The 26342-nt window shown below is 32.6% G+C and overlaps 3 protein-coding genes across 3 annotated transcripts; 2 read left to right on the top strand and 1 right to left on the bottom strand.

Annotated features, from left to right (window-relative positions):
• The first annotated feature begins 3885 nt into the window (after nt 1-3885).
• LOC136063537 (homeobox-leucine zipper protein HAT3) lies at nt 3886-7126 on the top strand. Its single transcript, XM_065764067.1, has 4 exons — nt 3886-4410; nt 4884-5206; nt 5521-5600; nt 6473-7126. Exons 1-4 carry the CDS (start codon nt 4176-4178, stop codon nt 6813-6815), a joined length of 981 nt encoding a protein of 326 aa, XP_065620139.1. The 5' UTR covers nt 3886-4175; the 3' UTR covers nt 6816-7126.
• A 4349-nt stretch (nt 7127-11475) lies between these two features.
• Nucleotides 11476-15383, bottom strand: LOC111988247 (actin-related protein 2/3 complex subunit 5A). Its single transcript, XM_065764063.1, has 4 exons — nt 15184-15383; nt 15010-15082; nt 14605-14705; nt 11476-11836 (listed from the first exon to the last, which is right to left on the bottom strand). The coding sequence occupies exons 1-4, from the start codon at nt 15279-15281 to the stop codon at nt 11701-11703; spliced, it is 408 nt and encodes a 135-aa protein (XP_065620135.1). The 5' UTR covers nt 15282-15383; the 3' UTR covers nt 11476-11700.
• An 8633-nt stretch (nt 15384-24016) lies between these two features.
• LOC111991695 (uncharacterized) lies at nt 24017-26131 on the top strand. The gene has a single exon (XM_024023489.2). The coding sequence runs from the start codon at nt 24017-24019 to the stop codon at nt 26129-26131; it is 2115 nt and encodes a 704-aa protein (XP_023879257.2).
• Nucleotides 26132-26342: the final 211 nt, after the last annotated feature.

Below are 26342 nucleotides of genomic sequence, written 5' to 3'. Positions count from 1 at the left end.
TTTTTTAATTTGTTCTCTCCCATGCATAGATCGGTGGACTGGGTTTGAGATGACTTGTTCATTGACGGTGGTGGATGGCTTCCCACAGTAGCTGCTGATTGGTGAGTTTGGTGGTGCGATGGGTTTGTGGTGTTGCTGTTGAAGTGTGGTTGTAACCGACGAAGATTTGACTTTGCAGATTTGAGTTTGTAGATGGGTTTGTTGGTGCAAATGGGTTTGTTCTAGAAATCTGGGTTTGCAGATTTGAGTTTTTTTTTTTTTTTTTTTTTTTTTAAGTTGGGATTTTTTCTTTATTTTGAAGATCTCCATTGGTCTATGGGACTTAGTTTGGGGGGGGGGGGGGGTTCATGCCTTAGGCAGTTACCTAAATTGCCAACGAAAAGAGTCAATTCTAAATTATCCTTTTAAAACTATTCTCTTATTTTTGTAATTATAAAACAGTGCAAATAAACTATAAACAAATTTAAAAGATAAATGCGTTGATAAAAAAATGTTAAAATATATTTTTGTCTTAATAATTGGTTCAAGTTTGATTTCCATCCATAAAAATTTCAAATGATTAAAAAGTGCTAATTTTAGTTCACTTCTGTTAAATTTAGACTAGATTATCTCAAATATTTAACGTAATACATCAATTAGGTGTGATTACAAGGCATGACAAGTTTGGATATAGACACCCGTATCCTTACCCTTGTTTGGAGTTGAAAAAACTTGTATGGACTAAGAGTGGGACAAGTTGGGATTGAGCAAGGTGGATAGATTTTTTCATCCCTAATAAGATGACTAACATTAGCAAGAGAGTATAAGAAATTGCAATGGAAAGTGTCGAGAGAGACAAATATATTTAAAGGTGGTAATAGAATAGGTATAAAAATTATATTATAAGTATAACGTATAAATAAAGATTAAATTTTATATACAATTAATTTAAGACTATACGTATACAAACACATTTGGGGGATGCAAAATGAAATACTATAAAATGAACAAAACTTGTCCTCACCTCATCCTATTTTTAGGGCAGGAAAAACCTGCATATAGCAAAATAGGGGCATGGTGGGTCTGAGTGGATTGTCATTTTTGTCATTGTCAACATTAATCATTTGCCTACAAAATGGGTAATTATTTATAATGATTTTCAGAACCAAAACTTTAACCTTAAAAATGTAGGGAATGAAAATCAATTTATTTCTGATTAAATTCAAAGCATATGTCACTGTGTCAGCTAAATTTTGACGTCAAAAGTAATGTGATACAACTACAACGCCAAGAAATTATAACTACTCGACTAGCAATTAATATTTTCTACTTGGATCATTATTATTATTATTTAACTATAAAGTCAGAATTTTGCAATTGGCATTTCAATTAAAGAAGGAAATACATGAGCATTAATGATATGTTATATTACCTCACTAAACGTTAATTTTTTAAATTTAATAAGTCTTTATCTCAAAAAATAGAAAATATTTAATAAGTCTTTGAAGTTTCTTTAGTTTTAATTAACTTTAAAGTCTAGAAAAACAGAGAAAATTAAATGGTGTTNTTTGCAGATTTGAGTTTTTTTTTTTTTTTTTTTTTTTTTAAGTTGGGATTTTTTCTTTATTTTGAAGATCTCCATTGGTCTGCGAGAAAAAACAGGGGAAAAGCGAAGAAAAGCATGGATGAAGAGAAAAGTAGAGAAAAACAGGGGAAAATGAAGAAAAAAAAAAAGAAAAAGAACGAATTGAAGAACAGATAAAGAAGAAAGAAAAGTGGACAAGAAAGGAAAGAAAAGGGGGGGGGGAGTGAAGTCAAAAGTTACGACTGGTGGATCCCTCAGTGTGTATTTAATTACGAAAATGCCATGAAAACTGAGTTTTGGAAACTGAAAACACCTAAAATGTGTTTTCAGTTTCTATAACTCATCACTCAAAAATCAGAGAATTGAGTGATGGAAACAAAAACTGGAAACAAAAACCAAACACACTTCTCAGTCGTAGGTCCCATCATTTTTTAGTTATGGGTGATGAAAACAGAGTTATGAGCGATGGAAACACAAAAACCAAACAACCCCTAAGCTTTTGTATTCAAGTTTTGCTAACTTCTCATTTTCAATTGATAATACTATTAATACTTAATCTTTTGTGGCAAATTATTTTAGGTATAATTATATTGATTTAAATTTTGAAGACTTATCATCAAGTTTTTTTATATAAATTAGTTCGCCATTTGGACTTTTTTTATTTGTAAAATTTATTTTAAAACTTTGAGTTCTTAAAATAAATCTAAACCATCATAATAATAATAATAATAATAATAATAATAAATAAATAAATAAATAAATAAATAAATAAACCTTTCTTCAATATAAAATTATAATATAAGAAGATAAATTTTAGATCATTTTTTTTATACAAGATAATTTTATTAGATCATAAAACAATAGAATATAAAGTCAGAATTTTGCAATTGGCATTTCAATTAAAGAAGGAAATACATGAGCATTAATGATATGTTATATTACCTCACTAAACGTTAATTTTTTAAATTTAATAAGTCTTTATCTCAAAAAATAGAAAATATTTAATAAGTCTTTGAAGTTTCTTTAGTTTTAATTAACTTTAAAGTCTAGGAAAACAGAGAAAATTAAATGGTGTTTTGATGTGCATTAAAGTCGGGAAAAAAAAAAATACAAGTACCATTTGCGTGTACTCTTTACAGGTGTAACTCCAATTCAGTTTCCCCAAACACCTACTTGACCAAACAATGTAACCTACTACCATCATTTCTTTTCAACATAACAATAAATAAGAGTAATAGTAAATTTCCTCTCTGAAACAACAAAAAAAACATAAAAAGTAAAAACATTTTTTTTTTACCCTCCAAAACACACGCGCTGGTCCCACTTTTTTTTGAATGACACTCGTTTGCTTCGTGATTTGATGCTGGCTTTTCTGGTAAAAAAAGCCCCCACCATGTCAAGTGGGTCCCATATGACCCTCATGGAAAACATGGGTCCCACTTGAATGATAGCACATGAATCTCTCAATCTCCTCCTTTCTCCTCCTTCTCCTCCTCCTCATCATCATTTTAAAATGATTATATTAAAATTAAATTGCACTAACGTATTTTGATATTTTAGTCAATGTCAACCAAGTTTAAGATTTTTTAAAATTAACCAATTAAGTCTTTAAAGTCGATTTAGGCATGTCTGTTAGTCGTTGTTCTCAACTGTCTTAACAGTTTTGAAAATTCTTGAATCTGATTGATACTAGCACAAATATCAGGTATGTAAATAAAATAAAAAGTGTTACGTTCATTATATTTTTACAATACTTTCACAATAAATTACATTTGACAGGTTGTTACAAGTTTTTGACTTAAGTCTACTATTAAAATTTACTTTTTTATTTACTAGTAATAACTTGTAACAACCTGTAATAGCCCATCACTTAAAGTTTATGGTAAAATTATTGTGTGCGGCAGTATTTCTCTCTAATAAAATTGACCCAAAGATTATATTATCATGATTTGTAGCGAGTGAGCACACGCGCGTGTGGGAGTATATTTTGCAATTTGGGCAGTCTTTAGTCAACGGTCAACTAGCGAGAAAGCCGCTTTCTTTAACAGACGGTAATAAAAGCTCCCTTTAAAGACAAAGACACTTTTTAACCTATGGTTACAAAAAAGCCATCGACAATAAAAGAAACACTCAGTTACACACAAAAGAAAAAGATAAACATATAATTACTTGTCCCTTTCTCTGTCTCTAGTCTCTCTACATGTTGTGTTGTGCGTCTAATTTTAACCACGGTTAAAAATTTTATTTTATTTAACCAAAGCCAGCAAGCTAAAGCTATGGAAAAGCCAATTATATCATCATTGAGCCAATAGCCTATCTGACACAAGTCATCATTAAATCTATAACCCCCCACACACACTTTCCTTTTCTTTCTTTCTTTTCTCTCTGTATCTATATATAGTCCCATCCCATCCTTCTCTACTGTACTGCAATAACATAAAGGCTGTGACACACCACCCACAACTGCCAAATTCAGTCATTTTCTTGTCTTTTTTTTCCTTTTTCCATTTTGCTTTCTCACAATCCAAACGCTGGGAATCTCCAAAAAAAAAAAAAAAATCAATCCCATTTAGGAGAGAAAAGTGAGAACCTTGGTGGGTTTTTGTTGGAGATGGAGAGAGAAAAAATGGGTGAGAAAGGTTCTAGCTTGGAGTTGGGTTTGGGGTTGAGTTTGAGCTTAGGATGTGGAGGTAATAATAGTAGTAGTAATAATAATAATAATAACAACAACAACAATCATAATCAGCCTTCTTCTAAGATGAATCTCATGCACAAGCCTCCTCCACAGTTGGTGCAAAATCATAATCAGAAAACTCCTTGGAATGAAATGTTTCAGTTCCCAGCTGGTAAGTTTTGGAAATTTTAATTTTTTTTTTCCTATTTTTGTCTCTATTTTGAAGTTAAGAATCCAAAAGATTTCAAGGTTGATTTTGGCCTTTATTACTCTATGATTATATGAATATTAACTTTCACATTTTCCTTGTAGATGCAAATTGCATATCCAAAAAAAAGAAGTTACAATACAGATCCATGATTTTAGCCAATCTTTTTATCTTTTTACGTACCTCTTTATCCAATATGTGCTTTTTATTTTTCCTTTGAAGCTTGTTCAAAACTTTTCACTTAGGCTTATAGCTAAATTAAATTTCTGGGTTTGTTTGTTTGTTTGTTTGTGTGCAAATTAATCCTAAAACTTTTAAACCCATTTTCGAAAATGACCATTATCATGTCCTAAACCAAAGAAGTGCCATTTCACGTAAATTTTACAGACATGGTTTAAAGATTTTGACATGAAAAAACATGTTTTATACATAAACAGAGAGAAACCAGGATACAAGGTCGTTTTTGCGAGGAATCGATGTGAACAGGTTACCAGCATCATCAACAGTGGATTACAATTGTGAAGATGAAAATGGGGTTTCTTCACCGAACAGCACAATATCATCGAGCATAAGCGGGAAGAGGAGTGAGAGAGAGGCTAACAATGGAGATGAAAACGATGCAGAGAGAGCTTCTTGCTCTCGTGGAAGCGATGATGAAGATGGAGGTGGCGGTGACACTTCTAGGAAGAAGCTCAGGCTGTCAAAGGAACAGTCTATGCTGTTGGAAGAGACTTTCAAAGAGCACAATACTCTCAACCCGGTCAGTGGCATTTTCGTTATTTTCAGTCCTCTAATTTCATTTTTGTTAATTTTAGTTTTTGAAACTGCTTTCAAGTTTATTCGATCTTTTTGTTAAATGTTTCGGTTAGTTATACAAATTTTTAAATTTTTTTCCTTATTAAAAATTTAATTAATGATTGAAAAATGTTTTCATTTTCTAAAAATAAATCTTAACAGAAGTTGATTAAATTTTTTTTATTTTTTTAATATTTATGTGTTGGGGGCAATTTGGTTATTTTGATTTGAAATAAGGGTGAGTTCTGAAAGTGGGGTTTTTATTTTTTTTATTATCAGAAGCAAAAGCTGGCTCTGGCAAAGCAGCTGAATCTCAGCCCAAGACAAGTGGAGGTGTGGTTTCAGAACAGGAGGGCAAGGTGAGATATTTCTCTAATGATTTAGGGGTATTATTGGTATTAAATTTTGGGGTAGGGGTTGAATTGTCTGTTTAACTATGTTACCTAAAAAGGGGTGTTTGTAAATTGTAACATATATATTTTTTCTCTTTGCCTTCACAATTTTCACGCGTGAGCATTGAATGAGATGAGTCAAAAGTTTTGGTTGTTTTCATCAATGGTGTTCTTTTTAACTGGTGGTAGTAGTAATGGTAATGAATATAACTCTAGCAACAACTCCCACAGAATTAATTTGAATATCTGAGAAGTTATCTCATGCATTATATGCATCTTTTTGTAGATCCCACAAAATTAATGATATATTTGTCATTTTACTAAGATATTTCACGCATCTTATATAATATAATGAATTTTTCCTTTCATGGTAGGCGAACTCACATTTGAGAAAGCATATTATGTATTGAATATATTCATCTGTCCTTTCATGGTGTGAGTTAGGTCCACACGTCACAAACTATGCATGAAGGGAATACTGCATATATCGGACTTAAGCCACGCCACAATTGGTAGATTAAATTATTTGGACAAAAGACAACTTTGTTTATTACACATGGTTGGGCATTTGGGGTCTAGTTTTGACAAAATTAATATGTAGAATTTAGTACTCGTATATGATGACTATTATTTGTTGAGATCTTAACATTCAAAACTCGTGTATGAAAATAAATACATAAGTACTTGTTTGTTGTTATGTCACATTCATTTCAAAGTTAGGTTTTATGATTTCAACATCCATATGTAATGTCATCTATTCATCTATAGCATGAATATCACATGTGCTATGAATGAAGGTGTGCAAACTAAATGCCTTGTTGTTAAATTGATGGATGCAGGACCAAGTTGAAGCAAACCGAGGTGGATTGCGAGTACTTGAAGAGGTGTTGTGAGAATCTAACGGAGGAGAACCGGCGGTTGCAGAAGGAGGTGCAAGAGCTTAGAGCATTGAAACTATCTCCACAGCTTTACATGCACATGAACCCTCCAACCACCCTCACCATGTGCCCTTCATGTGAGCGTGTGAATGTCTCATCTTCCTCCTCATCCTCCATGGTTGCTCCAACGGGCCCTACCCGTCACCCGCAGGGCCCTAATGTCCAAAGGCCTATACCCATTAACCCATGGGCAACATTACCCATCCATCATCGACCGTTGGATGCCCCCGCATCGCGATCGTAATTTGTTTGCTCAAGTAAGGGCATTGTGGTCATTAGGAGGAAATGGGGTATAATGTGTACGGAAGTGAAGAGAATTGTTAAAGATTTAAGAGGACATGATAATTCATGTTAAGGGTTGTTAGGATATGATTTCATTAAGTCAAAGCCTTGGGCATATCTAGTTTTATTTTGAGAGTTAAGTCTTGATAGAGAAAGAGGTTGTAAAGGGTGGGTATTAGACAAGAAGAGAAGAACTTTTTTTGTGCTCATATATGGCGACTAGGATGACTTGAATGATATAACAAAGAGAATCTGAATCTCTTTTTTTGATTATTATTATTAAGGACAAAGTAAAATTATGCATAAAAATAAGTTTATGAATTGAACAATGAATAATATTGATATGTGTGTTAAGAGTATAAAGAAAATGTAATTTAACGGTCAAATTTTCAAAATATGTAACCATATTAATAAGGGGTAATTATATTCCTGTCCCTTGAGATTTAGGAGAATGACATTTCACCCTAAATCTGAAGGGAAAAAACACTCCCCTCTATTGAGATTTGAAGAAATTAACACTTCTTCTTTTTGTTTATATTAGTAATGAAATATTTTAAATTTTTATAAGAATCTCTTTACAAGTAAGAATCTCTTTATAAGAATCTGAAGAGTAATTACATTCCTGTCCCTTGAGATTTAGGAGAATGACATTTCACCCTAAATCTGAAGGGAAAAAATACTTCCCTCTCTTGAGATTTGAAGAAATTAACACTTCTTCCTTTTGTTTATATTATTAATGAAATATTTTAAATTTTTATAAGAATCTCTTTACAAGTAAGAATCTCTTTATAAGAATCTGAAGAGTAATTACATTCCTGTCCTTTGAGATTTAGGAGAATGACATTTCACCCTAAATCTGAAGGGAAAAAACACTCCCCTCTCTTGAGATTTGAAGAAATTAACACTTCTTCTTTTTGTTTATATTAGTAATGAAATATTTTAAATTTTTATAAGAATCTCTTTACAAGTAAGTATAACAATAGTCAGTAAAAAAAAAAAAAAAAAACTAATAAATTTAGAATAAAAATGCAAAATTTATCAAGCACTAAAATATTTGCAATGGCAAATCTCTCCATAACCCATTGAAAAAAAAAATATTAAGCAAATCTACACTTATTATTTTAAAATGCACTTTAATAATTAAAAATTCAAAATAATGAATTTTAATTATGAAATAAGATAATTTTGAAAATCTGCCCTTAAGTAGAGAGCATGTTAATTCATAACATTTTAAATATTAATTTAATAAAAGTTGGTCAATCAGATGTTAATTGGGAGAAAGTGTTTTTTCCCTTCAAAATTGGAGTGAAGTGTTATTTCCATAAATTTCAAGGGAGGGGAACGTAATCACCTTAATTTTTTTTAATGGAAGTTGTGACATTATGTTACAACCTTAGTGGTGGGTTCTAGTTAGTTCAATTGGTAAAGTCTCTAATGGTTGAATAAGAGATCTGAGATTTAATCACCGCTTACATAAAAAACCGCTTGGTGTCTTGGACCTCTTGGTCTAATGATAAAGAGTTATTATCAAGAACGAATGCCATAAGTTGAAACTTTCTAATTAAAATAAAATAAAAAATAAAAACAAAAAAACAAAACAAAACTACAAACTTTGTGCTAGCGAAACTTTGTCCTATTATTAATGTTATCTTGGTATGATTAGAAACATGGAATTGTGTGGTAAAGGGGAAAGAAGAACAATACTAAGTTTGAAATTAAGAAAGAAATAGTGATGTCAAACAAGGTGATTTTGTTGACCTTAAATTGATGGATGGCATTTTATGGCAAATGGTTGTCAATTACGGTGGATTAGATTCCGGGTTTCCTTTGTCAACATTATAATATGGGAATTGGTTCCTTTATCAATGAATTACTGACCAACGAATTTTGATATCCACTATCAGTGGCTACTTTTTAGTCCATCGTAAATCTTACCAAGAGTGTCAAATTATTACCTGTCTAAATCCAATTTATTTATCGTGGGGAAAAATTATAGGTATCCTAGTATAACAGACAATACTATATATGATATATCTATTTTTAAAATAGACATTTCCATCTTGACCATAAATATATTATCAAGAGTAATGATAGTAATGGGTTATCTGTTTTATTTATTTATTTTGATACAATCTGTTTTATTGAAAATAAGTGGCTCACGATTCTTCATCATTACTTATGGCTTATGGGAAATTGGGAATGACAATTACAAAATATATTACACATCAAAATTTATATTAAAAAACAGAGGTTCTATCTATGTAAGAGAATTAAATTAAGGACAAAGTTGAAATCAATTGCGTACAAGTTATTTTAACTTTTACATTTTGATTAAAAAAATAATTTTTTGGGTGATAAATGGCTTTATATAATGACTAATATTGAAAAATATAAATTTATGGAGCAAGTCTTTCCTTCTCAAAAAAAATCTTCTAATTAAGGGGGTGTTGATGCCCATTTTCGCAACACATTTTTTACATGCCCAACCTTCTTGCGGATCCAATTCATGTATTATATTATATTTTATTCTTTTAAGCAAGACCGAAGCCCATGCAACATATTAGAGAAATTGAGAGAGTGTGGTTTGAAGGATATGGGTCAGTTCCTTTTGGATTTTTTGCATGAGCCTAACCCATGCATGCTACCAAATGAGGGAGGGACACTAGTAGCACCTCAAGCTTATGGAGGAGGTTTAGTACCTGAAATTTCCATCCAAGAGAAGGCTCTATGCTCTAGCTGATTGTGCTCCTAATTTTTTACCCAACTCCATTTTTCACACAAAAGCATAGTTTGACTCTAAAAACTAATTAGCCTAGCTTATTATAGCCACCAAATGCAGCTGCCAAGAGTTTGGGAAACACTAGCCCTTGAGTGAGGGTCACTTTATTTCCCAAATCATGCTAAAAGCACGTCAAACTCTTCCTTGAACAACAACAATCCAAGCTAAGACATCAAATTAGTGTCATGGGGGGATAAAAGTTTCTTCTACTACCCAACAATCAGTCATTAGTAACACTCCAAACTCAATATAAAACTCTCTATTCAACTAAAAAATAGCTCAATCATGTTTTACCTCTATAACTGAAATTTTAGAGTAAAATCTCATTCAGCCAGTTAACATTCTCACAGTTCTGAAGCTTTGGAGTGGAAATATGGATACAAATGAACCTTTCTTTTCTTTCTCATGACCTCTCTCAATATTCTTTTTTCGTTGACTGTGGGTTGAAATTTCGAACTTCTTGTGTTTTTATGCATTTATCTACATTTTTGTTTTTAGCATTTTGATTTATCTCTTATTAAAGCACCATTAGCCTTTATTCACTAAATATTGGAATTTTGCGTTTGATACTCTTTACAAATAATTACTTCTAAAGAACTCAATGAGAGATTTAGATCATTCTAGCATTTTTGGCTCTTGTCGCACATCATCCTTCACAGGGCGCACGCATATTAATTCAGAAACATTTAGCCTGTAATTTAGGTGGTGTACAATGTCAGGGAATTTTAATGTGGTCCAAAACTGAAACCTTCATGTGGTCCACAGTTACTATTATTTTTTATTTTTTATTTTTAACTTCTCCAGCTGCGACCTGCATTTGCATATCCACAATGGCAGCAATGCAAATTACATTTTCATGGTTCATAGACAAATATTTCAGAACATTCAAAATGGCAGATTTTAAGGAAAGCTTGGAAACAATAAATCTTGAGATACAAAATTTTTCACAACTCTAACATGGACTATTGTGATTGGTAAATAATAAAAGTAGTGTTAAGGGGTGAACCCAATTAAAAGTAATGTTTCAATCACAAAAAGCCTATAACCCATGTTGATTCTACCATTATAGAAGAAGTCTTAAAGAGGTAATTTGGGGAAACATGACCATGAGATCCAAAAGCCATCTATTATATATATAAACAAAAAATTATTTTTAAACACGTGTGTATGTATATATGTATTAAAAAAAAAAAAATTCAGCACATACATGTGTAAATTAAAAAAAAAAAAAAAAATCATGAGTTTTCAGAGGGCCATGCCCGCTCTCCCCCGGACATTAAATTTATTAAGCACCTGTTATCTAGTCTAATCACTAACATTTTCTTCATGCATCTGGAATAACAATTTAATTGTATCAATAGTTATCATAACACAAACTCTAGAAAAAATTTGCTATTATAACTTTTAAAGCTACATTGAACTTTTGGACATTTTTTTTCATATATATATATATATATATAAAAGAAATTCTACCGTTACAATGGAGGATAAAAAATTTGAATCATGGAGGTCTTCATTAGAAACACCACAAACACCACGAGAACTTCTGCACACAATTTTTTATTATAAGTAAATAAACTTCTGAACACAATTTTGATGACTGACTACATGCACTTAGGTTCTGTGACATGGAGTTCAAAAAACATGCGTTCCTCAAGTTAAAAGGCAAAAAAGCTTAAAAGTTAGAAGTAAATGAAAGTCAAGTCTTTATCATTCTCTCTCATATCAATATTATGCAGTTTTGGGAAACTGAAGCAACCATGAAAAGCTAGAAACTGAAGCAGCCAAGAAATAAGAGAAACAAAAAGACAGGAGGAATCAAAAAAGTAAGAACACAACAAAATAAATCAAATGATAAACTTTAGTCACAGAATCTTTGAAACAGGTACATATTTTACGCCAGAGATAGAATTGATTCTGCATGATTTTCCATAAACTCTAACAATTAAAGTCCAAAGATTTATACTTTGACAGCATAACTACCAGTGTAACATAGCAAGGATAAGAACAAATGAGAACAGACAAATTCTTCACAACATTAACTTTAATGATGTAAGGTGTGGGAAAATTAAACTGTATTCACAGTGTCAGCAAGGCAACGTAGTATGCATCCCAAACCAGCTCTCTCTGTTAGTTTTTCATGGATCCGAAGGCATTGGTCACATGTGGGACGATCTCCAGTAGACAACCCTCTATACAAGTACCTGAAAGTGATACCAAAAATCTCAAATGCTAAATTGCCATACATGTTATATACCAGGCTACAATGGATGATGGTGGTGGTTGGGGGGGGGGGGGGCTTAATAAAACTAACTTGATATATTCTTTTCAATTTATGGCAAAAATTAGCCACATATAGTAAAAGAAAAGTGTATAGGTGAATCTATAGATAAAAGAACTTAAAATAGTCTTCAAATTGAGTTAGACTGAAATAAAGATTCCATTTCTTCGAGCAATTGTGCGCAATATTCTTTTTCTCCCCATTTGATATTTTATCTACAATCAATGAATCTATTATACTATCATTCATTATAAATCTTCTAAAAATATCAGTAAGGGACAAAAAGCTCATGCATGACCAATGTTGCACATATAGCCAGGGTAGTATGGATTTTTAAATATCCAATTATATTACAAATGCTAAATGTATCCAACTAATACAAGAACTGCTACAAACAATGCTAACTTTTGTGACCTTCACTATCTTCTAACGAGCCAATACTTAATCAGCCAAACATGCAATTATTTTCGTCACAGCAGACACCGATCCCAACATAAGCATGTGTGAAATGCAGATGATGGAATTAATACTAGAACATGAAGTGTGTCACACGTCACATCAACTATGATGTGAAGGAAAAATTCTTCACATCATGATAATTTATCTGAATGCGCNGGGGGGGGGGGTGGGGGCTTAATAAAATTAACTTGATATATTCTTTTCAATTTATGGCAAAAATTAGCCACATATAGTAAAAGAAAAGTGTATAGGTGAATCTATAGATAAAAGAACTTAAAATAGTCTTCAAATTGAGTTAGACTGAAATAAAGATTCCATTTCTTCGAGCAATTGTGCGCAATATTCTTTTCTCCCCATTTGATATTTTATCTACAATCAATGAATCTATTATACTATCATTCATTATAAATCTTCTAAAAATATCAGTAAGGGACAAAAAGCTCATGCATGACCAATGTTGCACATATAGCCAGGGTAGTATGGATTTTTAAATATCCAATTATATTACAAATGCTAAATGTATCCAACTAATACAAGAACTGCTACAAACAATGCTAACTTTTGTGACCTTCACTATCTTCTAACGAGCCAATACTTAATCAGCCAAACATGCAATTATTTTCGTCACAGCAGACACCGATCCCAACATAAGCATGGTGTGAAATGCAGATGATGGAATTAATACTAGAACATGAAGTGTGTCACACGTCACATCAACTATGATGTGAAGGAAAAATTCTTCACATCATGATAATTTATCTGAATGCGCGTGTTACTCTGTCTATTGATTGATACTTATGATTAGTAGCCATGGTACCAACAAGGATACTCAAATTCAATTCTTGTCTATCTTGATTGCTGAAGATCCAAATGTAGCATCAGGAAGATCTCAAGGCCAAGGTCTTGCAAGGGTGACACTGGCTATTACATATTTACACTGAAACTCATCACCTTCCATTCTGCAGATGACAATGTGAATCTCATTTCTACGTTTTCCAACATTAGTTATTCAAGGAACTTTAACATCATTTAATGCATCCATTTCCTCTTAGGTGAGGTAATGGTGATTGTTCAGGGTCTCCATTTCCTGTTGCATAACAATCACAACAATGTCTAGGTCTTACGCATAGATGGAATTAGTGTTGGTAAAAGTGCCAGGCACACTTAAGTGCAAAGGCCTCTTGGAGCCTAGGCGCCAAGTGCAAGGCAAAAGTGTGCACTTGATTGAAGTGAACTGCACATTTTTATTTTTATTTTTAAAATTGATAAATTTGAAAATAATTATTAATTGGCAATAAAACAATCAAGCAATCAAAAAATCATATAAGTTGAAATAAAAGAGTACATATAATTCATATATTTATATAAGTCCCTTGTTCTGCAATTTTTCAAGTCATTTTTATTTTTTGGATCAGCTAGATATGAGTACTTCTGTCAATATCCTTTCTTGAACATCCAGTAGCCATAATGCACAATGACTATTTACTAATATTAGTTAATCATTTAATAAGTTTAAGTCTATAGGAATTAGTCAATGTAAGATCAACGATGGATTATGGAGCGATTGCGGTCCCAAATGGGTCTTATAGAAGTGTATAGCAGCACACCACAACATTCAATTTTATAAATACCAAATCATAGGTTTATATCAATAGTGTTAAGACCCTATGACTACAATTCAGTTTAGCTTAGATTTTTGAAAAATGTAAAAAAGCGCACTTCTCTGAATGCGCCTCACTTTAGAGGCGAAAAGCGCAGGAGCTTTCGTGCTTCGCGCTTAAAGCGCAGTTTTACCAATACTGTATGGAATGCAATGCTGCAGCCTAATTTTGCTTCTAAACTTACAAAGAATTCCCTAAAACTAGGGGAAAAAATTAGGATGCTCGAGTCAAACACACGTTCCCCAGGCTGATACCAATCCTCACAATCCACCATTTATGTTAAGTTATGTCAAGTTCATTCAATTGGCATTTGAGGCCAATTCTTTAGTGTTTAAGTTCAAATTATGGTAGGTTTCATATCTAGGGAGACTGTAGAGTTCCCGATTCAATGGCAATCATGGATCCAAAAAAATTTATGATCTGAAATTCAAACAATCAAGGAAATCAAAAAAAGATGTAGAAGATTTGAGCCACAACATTATCAACACAAAAAAATCGAGAAGAATGTGAGACAAGTTCACATGCTATCATCAAGAAACGAAGTAAAATCAGTATTTGAGTGAGCACTCACTTCATGAGGATATCATAGTACTCAGCATCCAAAGAAGAGAGCAATCCTTCCACATCTTTTATCGCCATTAGAGCTCTATGCACTACTATCCAATTCGCTGACTGCAAAACCCCCGAAAATCACATCAATCTCTCTTCATTTTCACTACACACCCAAAAAATCACACCCTTTTTTTTTTTTTTTTTTAATGTTCAAATTAAAATTTGAGGCTTATATATTTTCCAATTCAACACTGAACTCAGCTCAACAGAAGAATTGTGAAACTTTTTCACACATTGAATTTGCCCTAACAACACTGGTTAAGTTACTGTTGAGTTTTCTTTCCACAATTTTCTCAGGAACCAAACACGGTATAAGAAAAAATAAAGAAAGTAATTTCTAGAGAGAGAGAAAGAGAGTGAAAACCTTGCAACGTTCGTCTCGGGTCTTGGGAGGCGAGCCTTCGAGAGCAGTTTTCAGAGCTTCGACTGGTTTAGACCTGCAACGGATCAGAAATCAAAGTTTTCTTACTTTTTTGGAATTTCGCAATTCACAGTGTAAAATCAAAGAAACAAAAAGAGGGTTTTACAAAATGATTACTGTTTGAGTAGGCTTTCGATCTTTCGAGATTTGTGCTCGATTCTCGTGATTATCGCCTCCGCATTGTCTGCTTCCACAAATCCCTCCGTTGATGCCATTCTCTCTCTCTCTCTCTCTATTGGATTTTCTCACCTCTGGGAAAATATTTTCCCGAGAAAGTGATTCGTTTTCATATTGGTTTCTAAAACGGTGTCGCTTTGATGATTAGGAAAATAAATTTACCTTTTGTGGGATGGGCTTGAATAAAGCCTAAAGGGTTCTGGGCCTTCTGGCCCATATTTCCCCTTATAAATGTTATGCAAGTACGATTTCTTATTGATCAAATCAGGGAAAAAAACACACACAATTTGTTGCTGATAATTTGTTTGAGAGGTGATAGTTATACATTGTGTATACGGAATGAGACATACTGCTGACAATTTCATATCATAATTTATGATTTAAATTGTGTTTTCAAAACATGATTTCACAGACTGTGTGTATCTCTAGCTATGTACGATAATAATTAGCGTATCTATCTACCTTATCAATAATAAATTTTTTTTTTTTTTAATTATAAGAAAAGTAAAACTAAAAACTCAGAATATGAACTGATTTTGGTGATTAGCTCGTTGCATATATAGTTGATTGACAAAGTGAAGGGAACCAAAAAATTCATTGCCTTTGGCTTTGAGCTATGCTGAAGAGAGCCTAAATAAAGCATAAATCTAAGAACAATAGGCTAAACATGCTGTTATAAGAGCTGATTTCTTCCCTAGGTCTATCAAAGTTAGAATAAAAAAAACAACCAGATCAGTTGCCTGTTTGATGACTAGAAGAAGGTAAGTTGAGGATCATAAACAGCTGAAGAAAATGACAATTGGATTCTATCAGAGGTTGTTGGGTACCCTGACTCCTATTGATGTGAAAGTTTCAATAGCTTGGATAAGCTTATGGAATCAGATATTCTCCTGAGGTTCCCCTAAAAACAAACATGCTTTACCTCAATGTGAGGTGGCCAAAGAGTTTTCTACGAAAGGGGATAAGGCTTCTAGATCGGATGATATTCAGCTTATTTCTTTAGGGAATCTTGGATTATAGTGCAAGATGATGCCTTAAGGACCATAGATTACTTTTTCACTTTAGGTAAACTATTGAGCAAAGTGGGATATACAATCATCACTCTTATCCCAAAAAGTGCGAAATCCCTCTAAAATGGGTGGTTTTAGATTTAGACCCATTTCATATTACAAGTGTATCACCAAAGTCCTAGCCAATAGGTCAAAGTTGTGTCTTGTTGATGAGATTGGTCCTACTCAAACAACTTTTATTCTAGGGAGAAACATAGCTGAGAATATATTATTGACTTGAAAAATGGTAAGGGATTATCACGAGTAGGATGACTTGGTGTACTATTAACATTGATTAAATGAAAGCATATGACTCAATTGATTGGAGATTCATAATCAAATGTTTGGCAACTTGTAGTAATCCTAATAAGTTCTTATATTGGGTGGAGGTATGCATAACTTCACCTAAGAATTTGTTGCATTTAGTAGTAGTCTTGTAGGCTATTTTAGTGGATGCAAAGGCTTGAATTGAGGCAGATTGTCATCCTATCTCTTTTGTCTTTGCAACAGAGGCATTCTCTTGACTTAAAATTGCGACAGCTAACAAGGATCATGGCTTTAAGTTCCACTCGAAGCTTGAGAAGCTTAAATTGAATCATTTATGCTATGCTAATTATCTTATGGTGTTCACAAATGCTGACTTATCTTCCATCAAGATTGTCAAGAGTACTGTACTAGAGGAATTTAAGGCCCTATCAACTCTACAAGCTAATTGCTACAAGAGTTAAAAAGTCTTTTTTGTTAGGGTTTTAGGCTTTTAGCAAAAATAAAAGCTCTAACTCTACGAGCTAACTGCAGCAAGAGTACTCCTTTTTGGGTTTTAAGCTTTTAGCAGGTACAGAAATGGAAGCTCAAGTCTTTTGTGTATTAGAGTTTATAGAAGGGCAACTACTTGATATATAGGCTTCCACTGATATCATAAGCTTTCAAGCAATGACTGCAAACCATTAACATACAAGATCTCCACCAAAAGGTTTGCCACAAATTGTCATTTACTGGTAGACTGCAATTGAACTCATCTATTATGGCATATAGGTCTTTTGGTCTATAATGTGTTCATAATTGGGACAAAGTATGCTCTCCAGTGTCATAAGAGGGCTTGGGCCTGGAGAGACCTCAGGACTGGAACAAAACTGCTGTTATTAAAAAAATTTAGAACCCTTTCACCTAGGCTGGTTCATAATGGGTTGCTTTAGGTTCATATGTACTTTTTAAGGTGTAAGAACATGTCTGGTAGGAGGATTTCTGTTTATAAAAACAATTTTCAAATAGTTGAATTTGAAACTGGTTTTTAGATAATAATTTTTATATTATATGTGTTTGGCTCTCTCCTTTAAGAATAATTTTCAAAATAATGAAAAAAAAATGATGTTTGAGAGACCATTTTTACTATTTAGTTTTTTATTTTATTTAAATTTCGCATAAAGTAAAGATAGATTTTTTTTTTTTTAATTAATAATAAGATTCAATTTGAAGAGTGAGAATTTTTTTGTGGGGTCTATTGTTTTCAATTTATTTATTACTATGCCATTAAAAACATTTTCGGTATCTTGAAAATCATCCTCTCAATTGTTTTAAAAATTCTATTTTGAATTGGGAAAATAGAGCAATTTTCTAAAAACAGTAGATTCAAATGTGGACCCACCCATCTTCTAGTTTCCAAAACAAAAATTGCATTTAAATCCTTTTACAAACAATCCTTAAATAATTTTTGGGTGTAACTACTACTCAATGTTGTTCATCTTCACATCTATATTAGAGCAAGGGTTGATCAAGCTTCCCGAACCTAAGAGACGGATGAGGCTGGATGAGTAGGAGATCCAAATACTACACATTCAATCATGTTATTTTCATCCAATAGAAGATTGTTGAGTTCTTAAAAATTAGATTCAAGTGATTAAATGAAGGTATTGTTAAAATAGACCCTAATAAGCAAATTGTGATCACCTCAAATCCAATATTTGTAATAGTTGGGAATTGGAGAAAATTATTTATTATGGGAATTTTTTGAGCACATGGATTAACACAGAAAACTTGACTTGAAAATTGGCGTCCTAAAGGTGTTTTATTGCCTAAGGTTGATATTGTTGAAGTTGCTAGTTGAAAATTGCCATCTTAAAGTTGGTTTATTGCCTAAGTTTGGTATTGTTGAAGTTTCTAGTTTCTACATAGGGATGTTCACGAGTTAGCCCGGGTCATGTTTGTGTCCAACTTAGACTCAACCTAACAACTTTGGGTTTTGAAGAGGCAAACCTACAACTGACCACCATTTCATGTCAAAATCGACTGCTAAATATTTAAAACTCCACCAATATGGTTGGTAAATTGATTTTTGGTGGAACTCAATGGATCTGGTAGGATATCTATTGAATTTGGCGGAGATCTCCACTAGACCTAGTGAATATCTCACTAGATCTAAAAAAATGGGGACAAACCTTGCTCACAGTGATAGTGGTGAGGGGAGGAGGAGGCGAACGATGAAGTGTACGGTCAGTTTGAGGTTCTCAAGTCTCATCTAGCAAAACCCATCACTTGACTCACCTCCCTCAAGTGTTAAAGATGTTGACCTGCTGCCAACCACCTCCTTGCTTGGATTGAGTTGGTTCCGATTTGGGTGGCTTTGGGTTAAACTGATTTGTCAAGTGCCAGGTCCGATTAGATACCCCTATTTATTGCCCAAGTTTGAGTTCTTACACAATTTGTAGTGCATTCAGTATTAGTTTTCTCCAATATTTCAATAAATCTTTTTGGTAAAAAATTGTAATCTTTAGTGTTCTAAGTAATTTTTTGACAAAATTAAAAAAAAAAAAGAGTGGTGCATTGTTTTAATCATACTATATATGTGTTTATAAATTTGAAAATTGATGCATGAGATAGTGATTGATATATATAGGCATGTTTCACACCTATTCAGGAATGCAAATATTGTTTTTTTAATTTTATTTTTATTTTTTTAATTTTTTATGGAAATGCAAATATTGTTTTGATTAAATAAAAATGTAAATATCCTTCAATTATTATTATTATTATTATTTGCATCATTGATTGTGTGTCATTTTTTTTTTATATCTTTTTTTGGACTTTGTTTCAATGTTGGAAAAGCAACTAAATTCAAGCAAGATTATTATATTTCAAATCAATTGTTTCTCATATAAATCTTAGAAAAAATGATATGTAAATTTCATTATACTTAAATAATTAATGCACCAACTAAAATAATAAATATAACAAAATAAAAGTATTATCATATTAGTAATTCTTTTTTTAATTACATAGCATAAATACTACACTATTGGTACCATATATATAGTACATGTCGCTTAAAGAAATTAGGAAATCTAAATACTCAAGATTCATTTTAGTGAATTCACAAATAGTCATATTTTGATAGCTTTTGTGTCCATTGTTGTCAAAGAAACTTTTTTATTTATTTTTAGAAACAAGTCAAAGCAACTAAATATGAGAAAGAATATCATATTATTATTACAAATAAAAATAGTTTCTTATATAATCATATAAATTCATTCAATATAAATAATTAATGAATAGTTTTTTTTATTATTTATAAATATATGCATTTATTCCACCTGCTAATTCTATGAACTAATACTTTAATATAATTAAATACATACATACATACATATATATATATATATATATGCACCGGTGCCTGTTAAGGTTAAAATATTGTGGGTCTCACTTAATAAAAAAAATGGATAAATTAGAGAAATTATATAAAGTTGACCCTAAAGTCTATAAAGTTGACAAAATATTAACATAAAGTTAGGTGGCTGACAAAAATTCTGACGTAAGGTTGGGTGTTAACGAGCACCTTGGTGGAAATTAGCCTGGCTAACAAAAATTAATGGATGTGTCCTCCTGCTCGATCCAATGAAATGGTGCTCTCCCAAGCAAATTTTATCAAGGATATAGTTGGCTGAAACTGATTCTGTGCTTGCAGTAGGTAATTTTCAAATTAGGTGCCTATATTTGTTATTCTGCTTGGAATGAGATTAGAGTTAAACATGAAGAAGCACCTTGGTGGAAATTAGCCTAGCATAACTCTTCCATTCCCGAGCATGCATTCATTTTTGGTTAGCTATTTTAAATGAGAATAGTTACGTCCACAGTATTTTCACAAGACTTTCATAACAAATTATAGGTAGTAAGTTGTTATTAGTTCTAATTTGAATATACAACTTAAATTTACTTTTTTGTTCACCTGTAACAACTAATAACAACATATCACTTAAAATTTATTGTTAAAATGTTATAAAAATATTGTGAGTATAGGATTTATCATTTTAAATAGGCTATCAAGTCGGGAAAGACTCTTGATATGTGGTTATGTTGGTGATGTGGTGATGTGTTGTGTGTTTTTTGTAGAAGCACAATTGAGACTCGAGACCATCTATTTTTTTTATTGTCCTTTTACTAGTAGGATCTGGTCTCAGTTGCTGGCATTGTGTGACATTCATCAGATTGATTCCTCTTGGTCAGAATGTCTCTAATGGGACCTTAGAAGCTTGAAGATTGGAGGATTTAGAGCTATTGACAATTTGTATCAACTGAAAATGTGGGTTGCTGCAATATATTACATACTTGAGTATGTATCAGCAGCAATATACTATCAGAGGAAGCTGTAGTTAGACAAATCAAGAATTTGTACAATAGCTTATAACAACTGTAAAGCAATGCCAAATATCCTATGTAACAAGATTCTGTGTATTATTTGCAATATCTCTTCCACTGTATTTGTCTCTGTTTAGAGCAATAATTGTTTGTGGGACATGTCTTGTTATATGAGAAACCTAACCTTGAATGCTGCATACAAGAGTTGTACTATTTTATGACTTGTTCATTTATAGTGTCATAGCCTCTTTCTTTTCTTTTTAATTTTTTTTTTGTCTTTTGGGTAGTGTTATAGCTTTTGATCGGTCACAAATTGCGCTGGGTATGATGTCATGGCAATAATACATTTTTATTTTTAATATTGTGTGAGACTCATGATGCAACTACCCTTTTGTATATTGTACCCTGAACTAGTCTTTTTTGCCCCCAAGAGGTAAGAAAACTTGAACTTTGGATGCTATTGCTAATTTGCTACCTCATGATTGATGAGTTTATTGGACTTAAAAGTTACAATCATAAATTCTTAATCATTATTACTTAGATTGGCTTATCATGAGAGTTAACCTATCGAATTACAATTCCTCTTAGATGCCGCTACTTCTATCATTATACAACAAACATCTTTGACAAAATATTACTCATTAAAAAAAGTTAAGCCTTCTGATCTCTCACTTTAAGGAGATTTTCATGCATTATAAATTTCATGATTTTGGATGGCAGAGGTTGGAATGAATACAAATTACAATCAATGCTCTATTGCTTTTGCTTAAAGCAAGGATCATTTCAATGAGAACAATCTCGTTGTACATAGAAGTTCTCAATCACTTAGCAGTAGTTGATACGTTACTAACCACTCAAACAAAACTTTCACTTGACACTTCAAAATTTTTATTCCTATTAAATAAAAATTGAAACCTTTTATTTTCTTTAACTCATTGCATCCAATTTCACAAAGCAATATATAATAAACTTCTTTATAAGCCTTTAACAAAATACTATGTAATCAAAAATCTAATTTATTAAATCTATATTCTATGATAAAAAAAAAATTGTCTCCAACAGACAACTACTATGTTTTTACTGATTAAAAACCTTTATATATTAGCGATATATTTTTATTTTATTCAATTGCAAATCATTGTTTTCTTTTCTTTTTTTCTTTTTAAATAATTGCAATCCCAAAGAATAAGGTCATTTTCTCTAAATAATATATTTTAAGACAAATATTTAACAGAATAAAAATATTTAAAATTTATTTTATGATGCAACTACCCTTTTGTATATTGTACCCTGAACTAGTCTTTTTTGCCCCCAAGAGGTAAGAAAACTTGAACTTTGGATGCTATTGCTAATTTGCTACCTCATGATTGATGAGTTTATTGGACTTAAAAGTTACAATCATAAATTCTTAATCATTACTACTTAGATTGGCTTATCATGAGAGTTAACCTATTGAATTACAATTCCTCTTAGATGCCGCTACTTCTATCATTATACAACAAACATCTTTGACAAAATATTACTCATTAAAAGAAGTTAAGCCTTCTGATCTCTCACTTTAAGGAGATTTTCATGCATTATAAAATTCATGATTTTGGATGGCAGAGGTTGGAATGAATACAAATTACAATCAATGCTCTATTGCTTTTGCTTAAAGCAAGGATCATTTCAATGAGAACAATCTCGTTGTACATAGAGAAGTTCTCAATCACTTAGCAGTAGTTGATACGTTACTAACCACTCAAACAAAACTTTCACTTGACACTTCAAAATTTTTATTCCTATTAAATAAAAATTGAAACCTTTATTTTCTTTAACTCATTGCATCCAATTCACAAAGCAATATATAATAAACTTCTTTATAAGCCTTTAACAAAATACTATGTAATAAAAAATCTAATTTATTCAATCTATATTCTATGATAAAAAAAAATTAATAAAAAAAAAATGTCTCCAACAGACAACTACTATGTTTATACTCATTAAAAACCTTTATATATTAGCGATATATTTTTATTTTATTCAATTGCAAATCATTGTTTTCTTTTCTTTTTTTCTTTTTAAATAATTGCAATCCCAAAGAATAAGGCCATTTTCTCTAAATAATATATTTTAAGACAAATATTTAACAGAATAAAAATATTTAAAATTTATTTCAGAAAATTTCATCACTGAAAAGTATAATTAAAAAAATAATTTTTAAAATAATATTATTAAGCATTTAGAGCCAAAGAATAATATTAGAACACTAGCACCAGGTGTATTAAATGCTAAATTTTTAACATTTAACACACCAAATACTAAAAAATCACCTACATGATATGTGTCAAATGTCAAAATAATTTGGCACAAACTATAGTGCAATTCTAATACTAACACGGTATGGTGAGAAATGATATAAATATTTGGTTATTTTTTAGGAAAATGTTAACCAATACCTTTATAATAAATAATAAAAGGTCATGTTAACGCGTGTCCTTAAGGCAATAATTAACAATTTATTTTAGAAAAGTTTTAACACCACTTTTATAGAAAATAAAAAAAGTTATCAAAATATATATTTTTTTTCTTTTCCCATAAAAACTTTCTTTAAATAAATTATTAACCATAACCCTAAAATATTGTTGACAGCATTTTGATGAGTCAAAATAACTTCTTCTTTTTTTGTTGGTGTGCCTGGCTGCCTGCTCATGTAACTTATTACGTCAATAAATATCGCCTCAAAAGCATTTTTTTTTTTTTTACACTGAAGAAGGTATCGCCTCAAAAGCTTACTTTAGTAAAATTCATTATATAATCCGGCGGAATTACCTTAAAAACCCGGCCGAAATTTTAAATTACAAGTACAATAACCAAGGTCAATTCCGTCATTGAAATAGAACGGTCATAACAATAATGACACTTTTTGAAATCTAGCTCCCTCCTCACACACTTTTTTCCTCTTCTCTCTCTCTCTCTGTCTCTGTGTGCAATGTACACTTTTTTTCCTTGGCCACAAAGTCTTCCTTTCTTCACCACCACCCCCTAATGCACATTTTGCTCTTTTCTCACCTAAATCTAACTTCTGCACAGGAACCTCACCTGTTTCACCAATGGCGGATTCAAGTCCTTACACCAAGACCCATTTCCCATTTTCAGAGCTTAACACAACAAACCCCAAATGCAAAGGTATGTCCTTTACAAATTTTTTCTTCAAAGCTCTATTCTTTGCAATCTTCCTTCTTGTTGTCCCACTTTTCCCTTCACAAGCTCCTGACTTTATCAACCAAACCATTCTCACCAAGTTCTGGGAGCTTATTCACCTCCTCTTTATAGGCATTGCTGTGTCCTATGGTTTGTTCAGTAGAAGAAATGCCCAAACGGGCATGGAAGAAACTCACTCAAATTTCGACAATTCAGTGTCTTATGTGTCTAGGATGTTGAATGTCACATCGATTTTCGAAGATGGGTTCGAAAATCCATGTGGGTCTGATGAGAAGAGAGTGATTTTTGATAGTGAGCATATGGGTTTGCCTGTGTGCTCTAATGGTAGCACTGTTGTTGAGGAACAGTGTGAACCCCATTTTGCAATGTATAAGAATGGATTTGAAAATCCATATGGGTGTGATCAGAACAATGTGGTACAAGCTTGGAATTCTCAGTATTTTCAAAGTGAATCTGTGGTTGTAGTGGCTCAGCCAAGCTATGGTCTTGATGAATGTGGTAAACCCGGATCGTTTATCGATTATAAGCCTCTGGGATTACCAGTTAGGAGTTTAAAGTCTAAGGTGAGAAAGAGGGATGGTGCTGAGTTTACTAGTGGGAGTGAATCTAGCTCAGGTTCAAGGGGTTCATCTACATCTAGGAGTTTTGATAGTAGAAGAAGAGGAGGGAATTTTGGGGATTTGGGTCCTATGAAATTGGAGCAGGAGTTTGATGAAGCTGCAGCAGCAGCTGCTGCTGCTGTGGCTTCCTCAATTCCGTGGCGCTCGAGATCTATGAGAAATAGAGTGGGGAATGGTAATCGCTCTGCGCATTTTAGGCCTCATTCAGTTGATGAAACTCAATTTGAGTCACTCAAATCACAGTCTTTCACGTCGACACCATCTTTCTCATCCCATGCTAGTTCAGTCTCTTCCTCACAGTCTGTTTCCTCAGAGTCACAAAACTCGAGTACAGAAGCTTTGGGAAAACAGAAGAGTAGTCGAGGGGCTTTTTTGGAGGCTTCACTATCACCAAGAATACCAAAAAATGACAAGGGTTCAGTGAATGTATTGCATTCCCGGCATTATAGTATCGGTTCTGCACCTGGAAGAGATGTTTCGAGAAGCTCTGAAGATGAGTTGAAGGAATGGGGTAGGAGTAGAAGAGAGGATCCACGAGATAGCATCGGTTCTGCATCTGACAGAGATGTTTCAAGAAGCTCTAAGGATGATTTGAAGGCATGGAGTAGGAGTAGAAGAGAGGATCCACGAGATAGCATCGGTTCTGTATCTGACAGAGATGTTTCAAGAAGCTCTAAGGATGATTTAAAGGAATGGAGTAGGAGTAGAAGAGAGGATCCACGGGATAGCAACAGTTCTGCATCTGACAGAGATTTTTCGAGAAGCTCTAAAGATGAGTTAAAGGAATGGAGTAGGAGTAGAAGAGAGGATCCACGGGATAGCAAAGAGTCCAGTCCGGATTCTTCGAAATTGAACATGAGCCCAACAAGCCTCAGAAAAGCTTTATCAAGGGGAAAATCAGTTAGAACAATTAGGGCTAGTAGACTGCCTGCAGGGGCAATGAAAAATGGAGAGATTTGTCAAAATCAAATTGACCATAAGGATGAAAAGAGACGTGAAAATTTGGAGGAAGCATACATGAGGAAAGATAAAGCAAAAGTTGCAGTTGAAAGTCTGATGATTGGCACTGGTAAAGAAAATCTTGATAATCCCTACCCTATGCCAAATGGAACAAATGCAAAGTATCACAAGAAGGGGGAATTTTCTGAGAATGCTGCTCTAGGGTCTGATCAAGACTCAGAGAGTGAGGCTGAAAGCTTTCAAGTTAGCTCTGAAGAAGATGCTGTGCCTGGCTCTGTTGATGATGCAGCACCATACTCTGATGAGGTAGATAAGAAAGCTGGTGAGTTTATAGCTAAGTTTAGGGAGCAGATTAGGCTTCAGAAGATGGCATCGATTGGAAGATCAAGAGGGGTAGGCATGGGTGGAAACCATTTTAGATGATATATAAGCTTATGCTGTTTTATATATATATATATATATATATATATTTCTAACAAGATGGTCATGATCATTTGAAGTTGATGATTCTTCATCTAATCTTCTTTTTATCCTGGTCTTTGGGTAATATATGCTTTTTTGTTGGATTACACTTGGGTACTCATGAATTTACAATTTAATTATGTAATGGAGGTTCAATATCCTTAAATCCAGA

Source organism: Quercus suber, unplaced genomic scaffold (assembly GCF_002906115.3).
Source record: "Quercus suber isolate HL8 unplaced genomic scaffold, Cork oak 2.0 scaffold_21, whole genome shotgun sequence".
Taxonomy (NCBI): domain Eukaryota; kingdom Viridiplantae; phylum Streptophyta; class Magnoliopsida; order Fagales; family Fagaceae; genus Quercus; species Quercus suber.
The sequence above is the reverse complement of the archived record's forward strand: the minus strand, read 5'-3'. Positions and strand labels throughout refer to the sequence as shown.

What these genes read in the sequence shown, in the direction of transcription:
- LOC111988247 (XM_065764063.1), bottom strand. Translation starts at nt 15,281, where the DNA reads ATGGCATCAACGGAGGGATTTGTGGAAGCAGACAATGCGGAGGCGATA. An exon ending in ATCGAAAGCCTACTCAAACA is followed by an intron (nt 15,083 to 15,183) that starts GTAATCATTTTG and finishes GATCCGTTGCAG; the next exon opens with GTCTAAACCAGTCGAAGCTC. An exon ending in TACTATGATATCCTCATGAA is followed by an intron (nt 11,837 to 14,604) that starts GTGAGTGCTCAC and finishes TATCACTTTCAG; the next exon opens with GTACTTGTATAGAGGGTTGT.
- LOC111991695 (XM_024023489.2), top strand. Translation starts at nt 24,017, where the DNA reads ATGGCGGATTCAAGTCCTTACACCAAGACCCATTTCCCATTTTCAGAG.
- LOC136063537 (XM_065764067.1), top strand. Translation starts at nt 4,176, where the DNA reads ATGGAGAGAGAAAAAATGGGTGAGAAAGGTTCTAGCTTGGAGTTGGGT. An exon ending in AATGTTTCAGTTCCCAGCTG is followed by an intron (nt 4,411 to 4,883) that starts GTAAGTTTTGGA and finishes ATACATAAACAG; the next exon opens with AGAGAAACCAGGATACAAGG. An exon ending in TTTCAGAACAGGAGGGCAAG is followed by an intron (nt 5,601 to 6,472) that starts GTGAGATATTTC and finishes TGATGGATGCAG; the next exon opens with GACCAAGTTGAAGCAAACCG.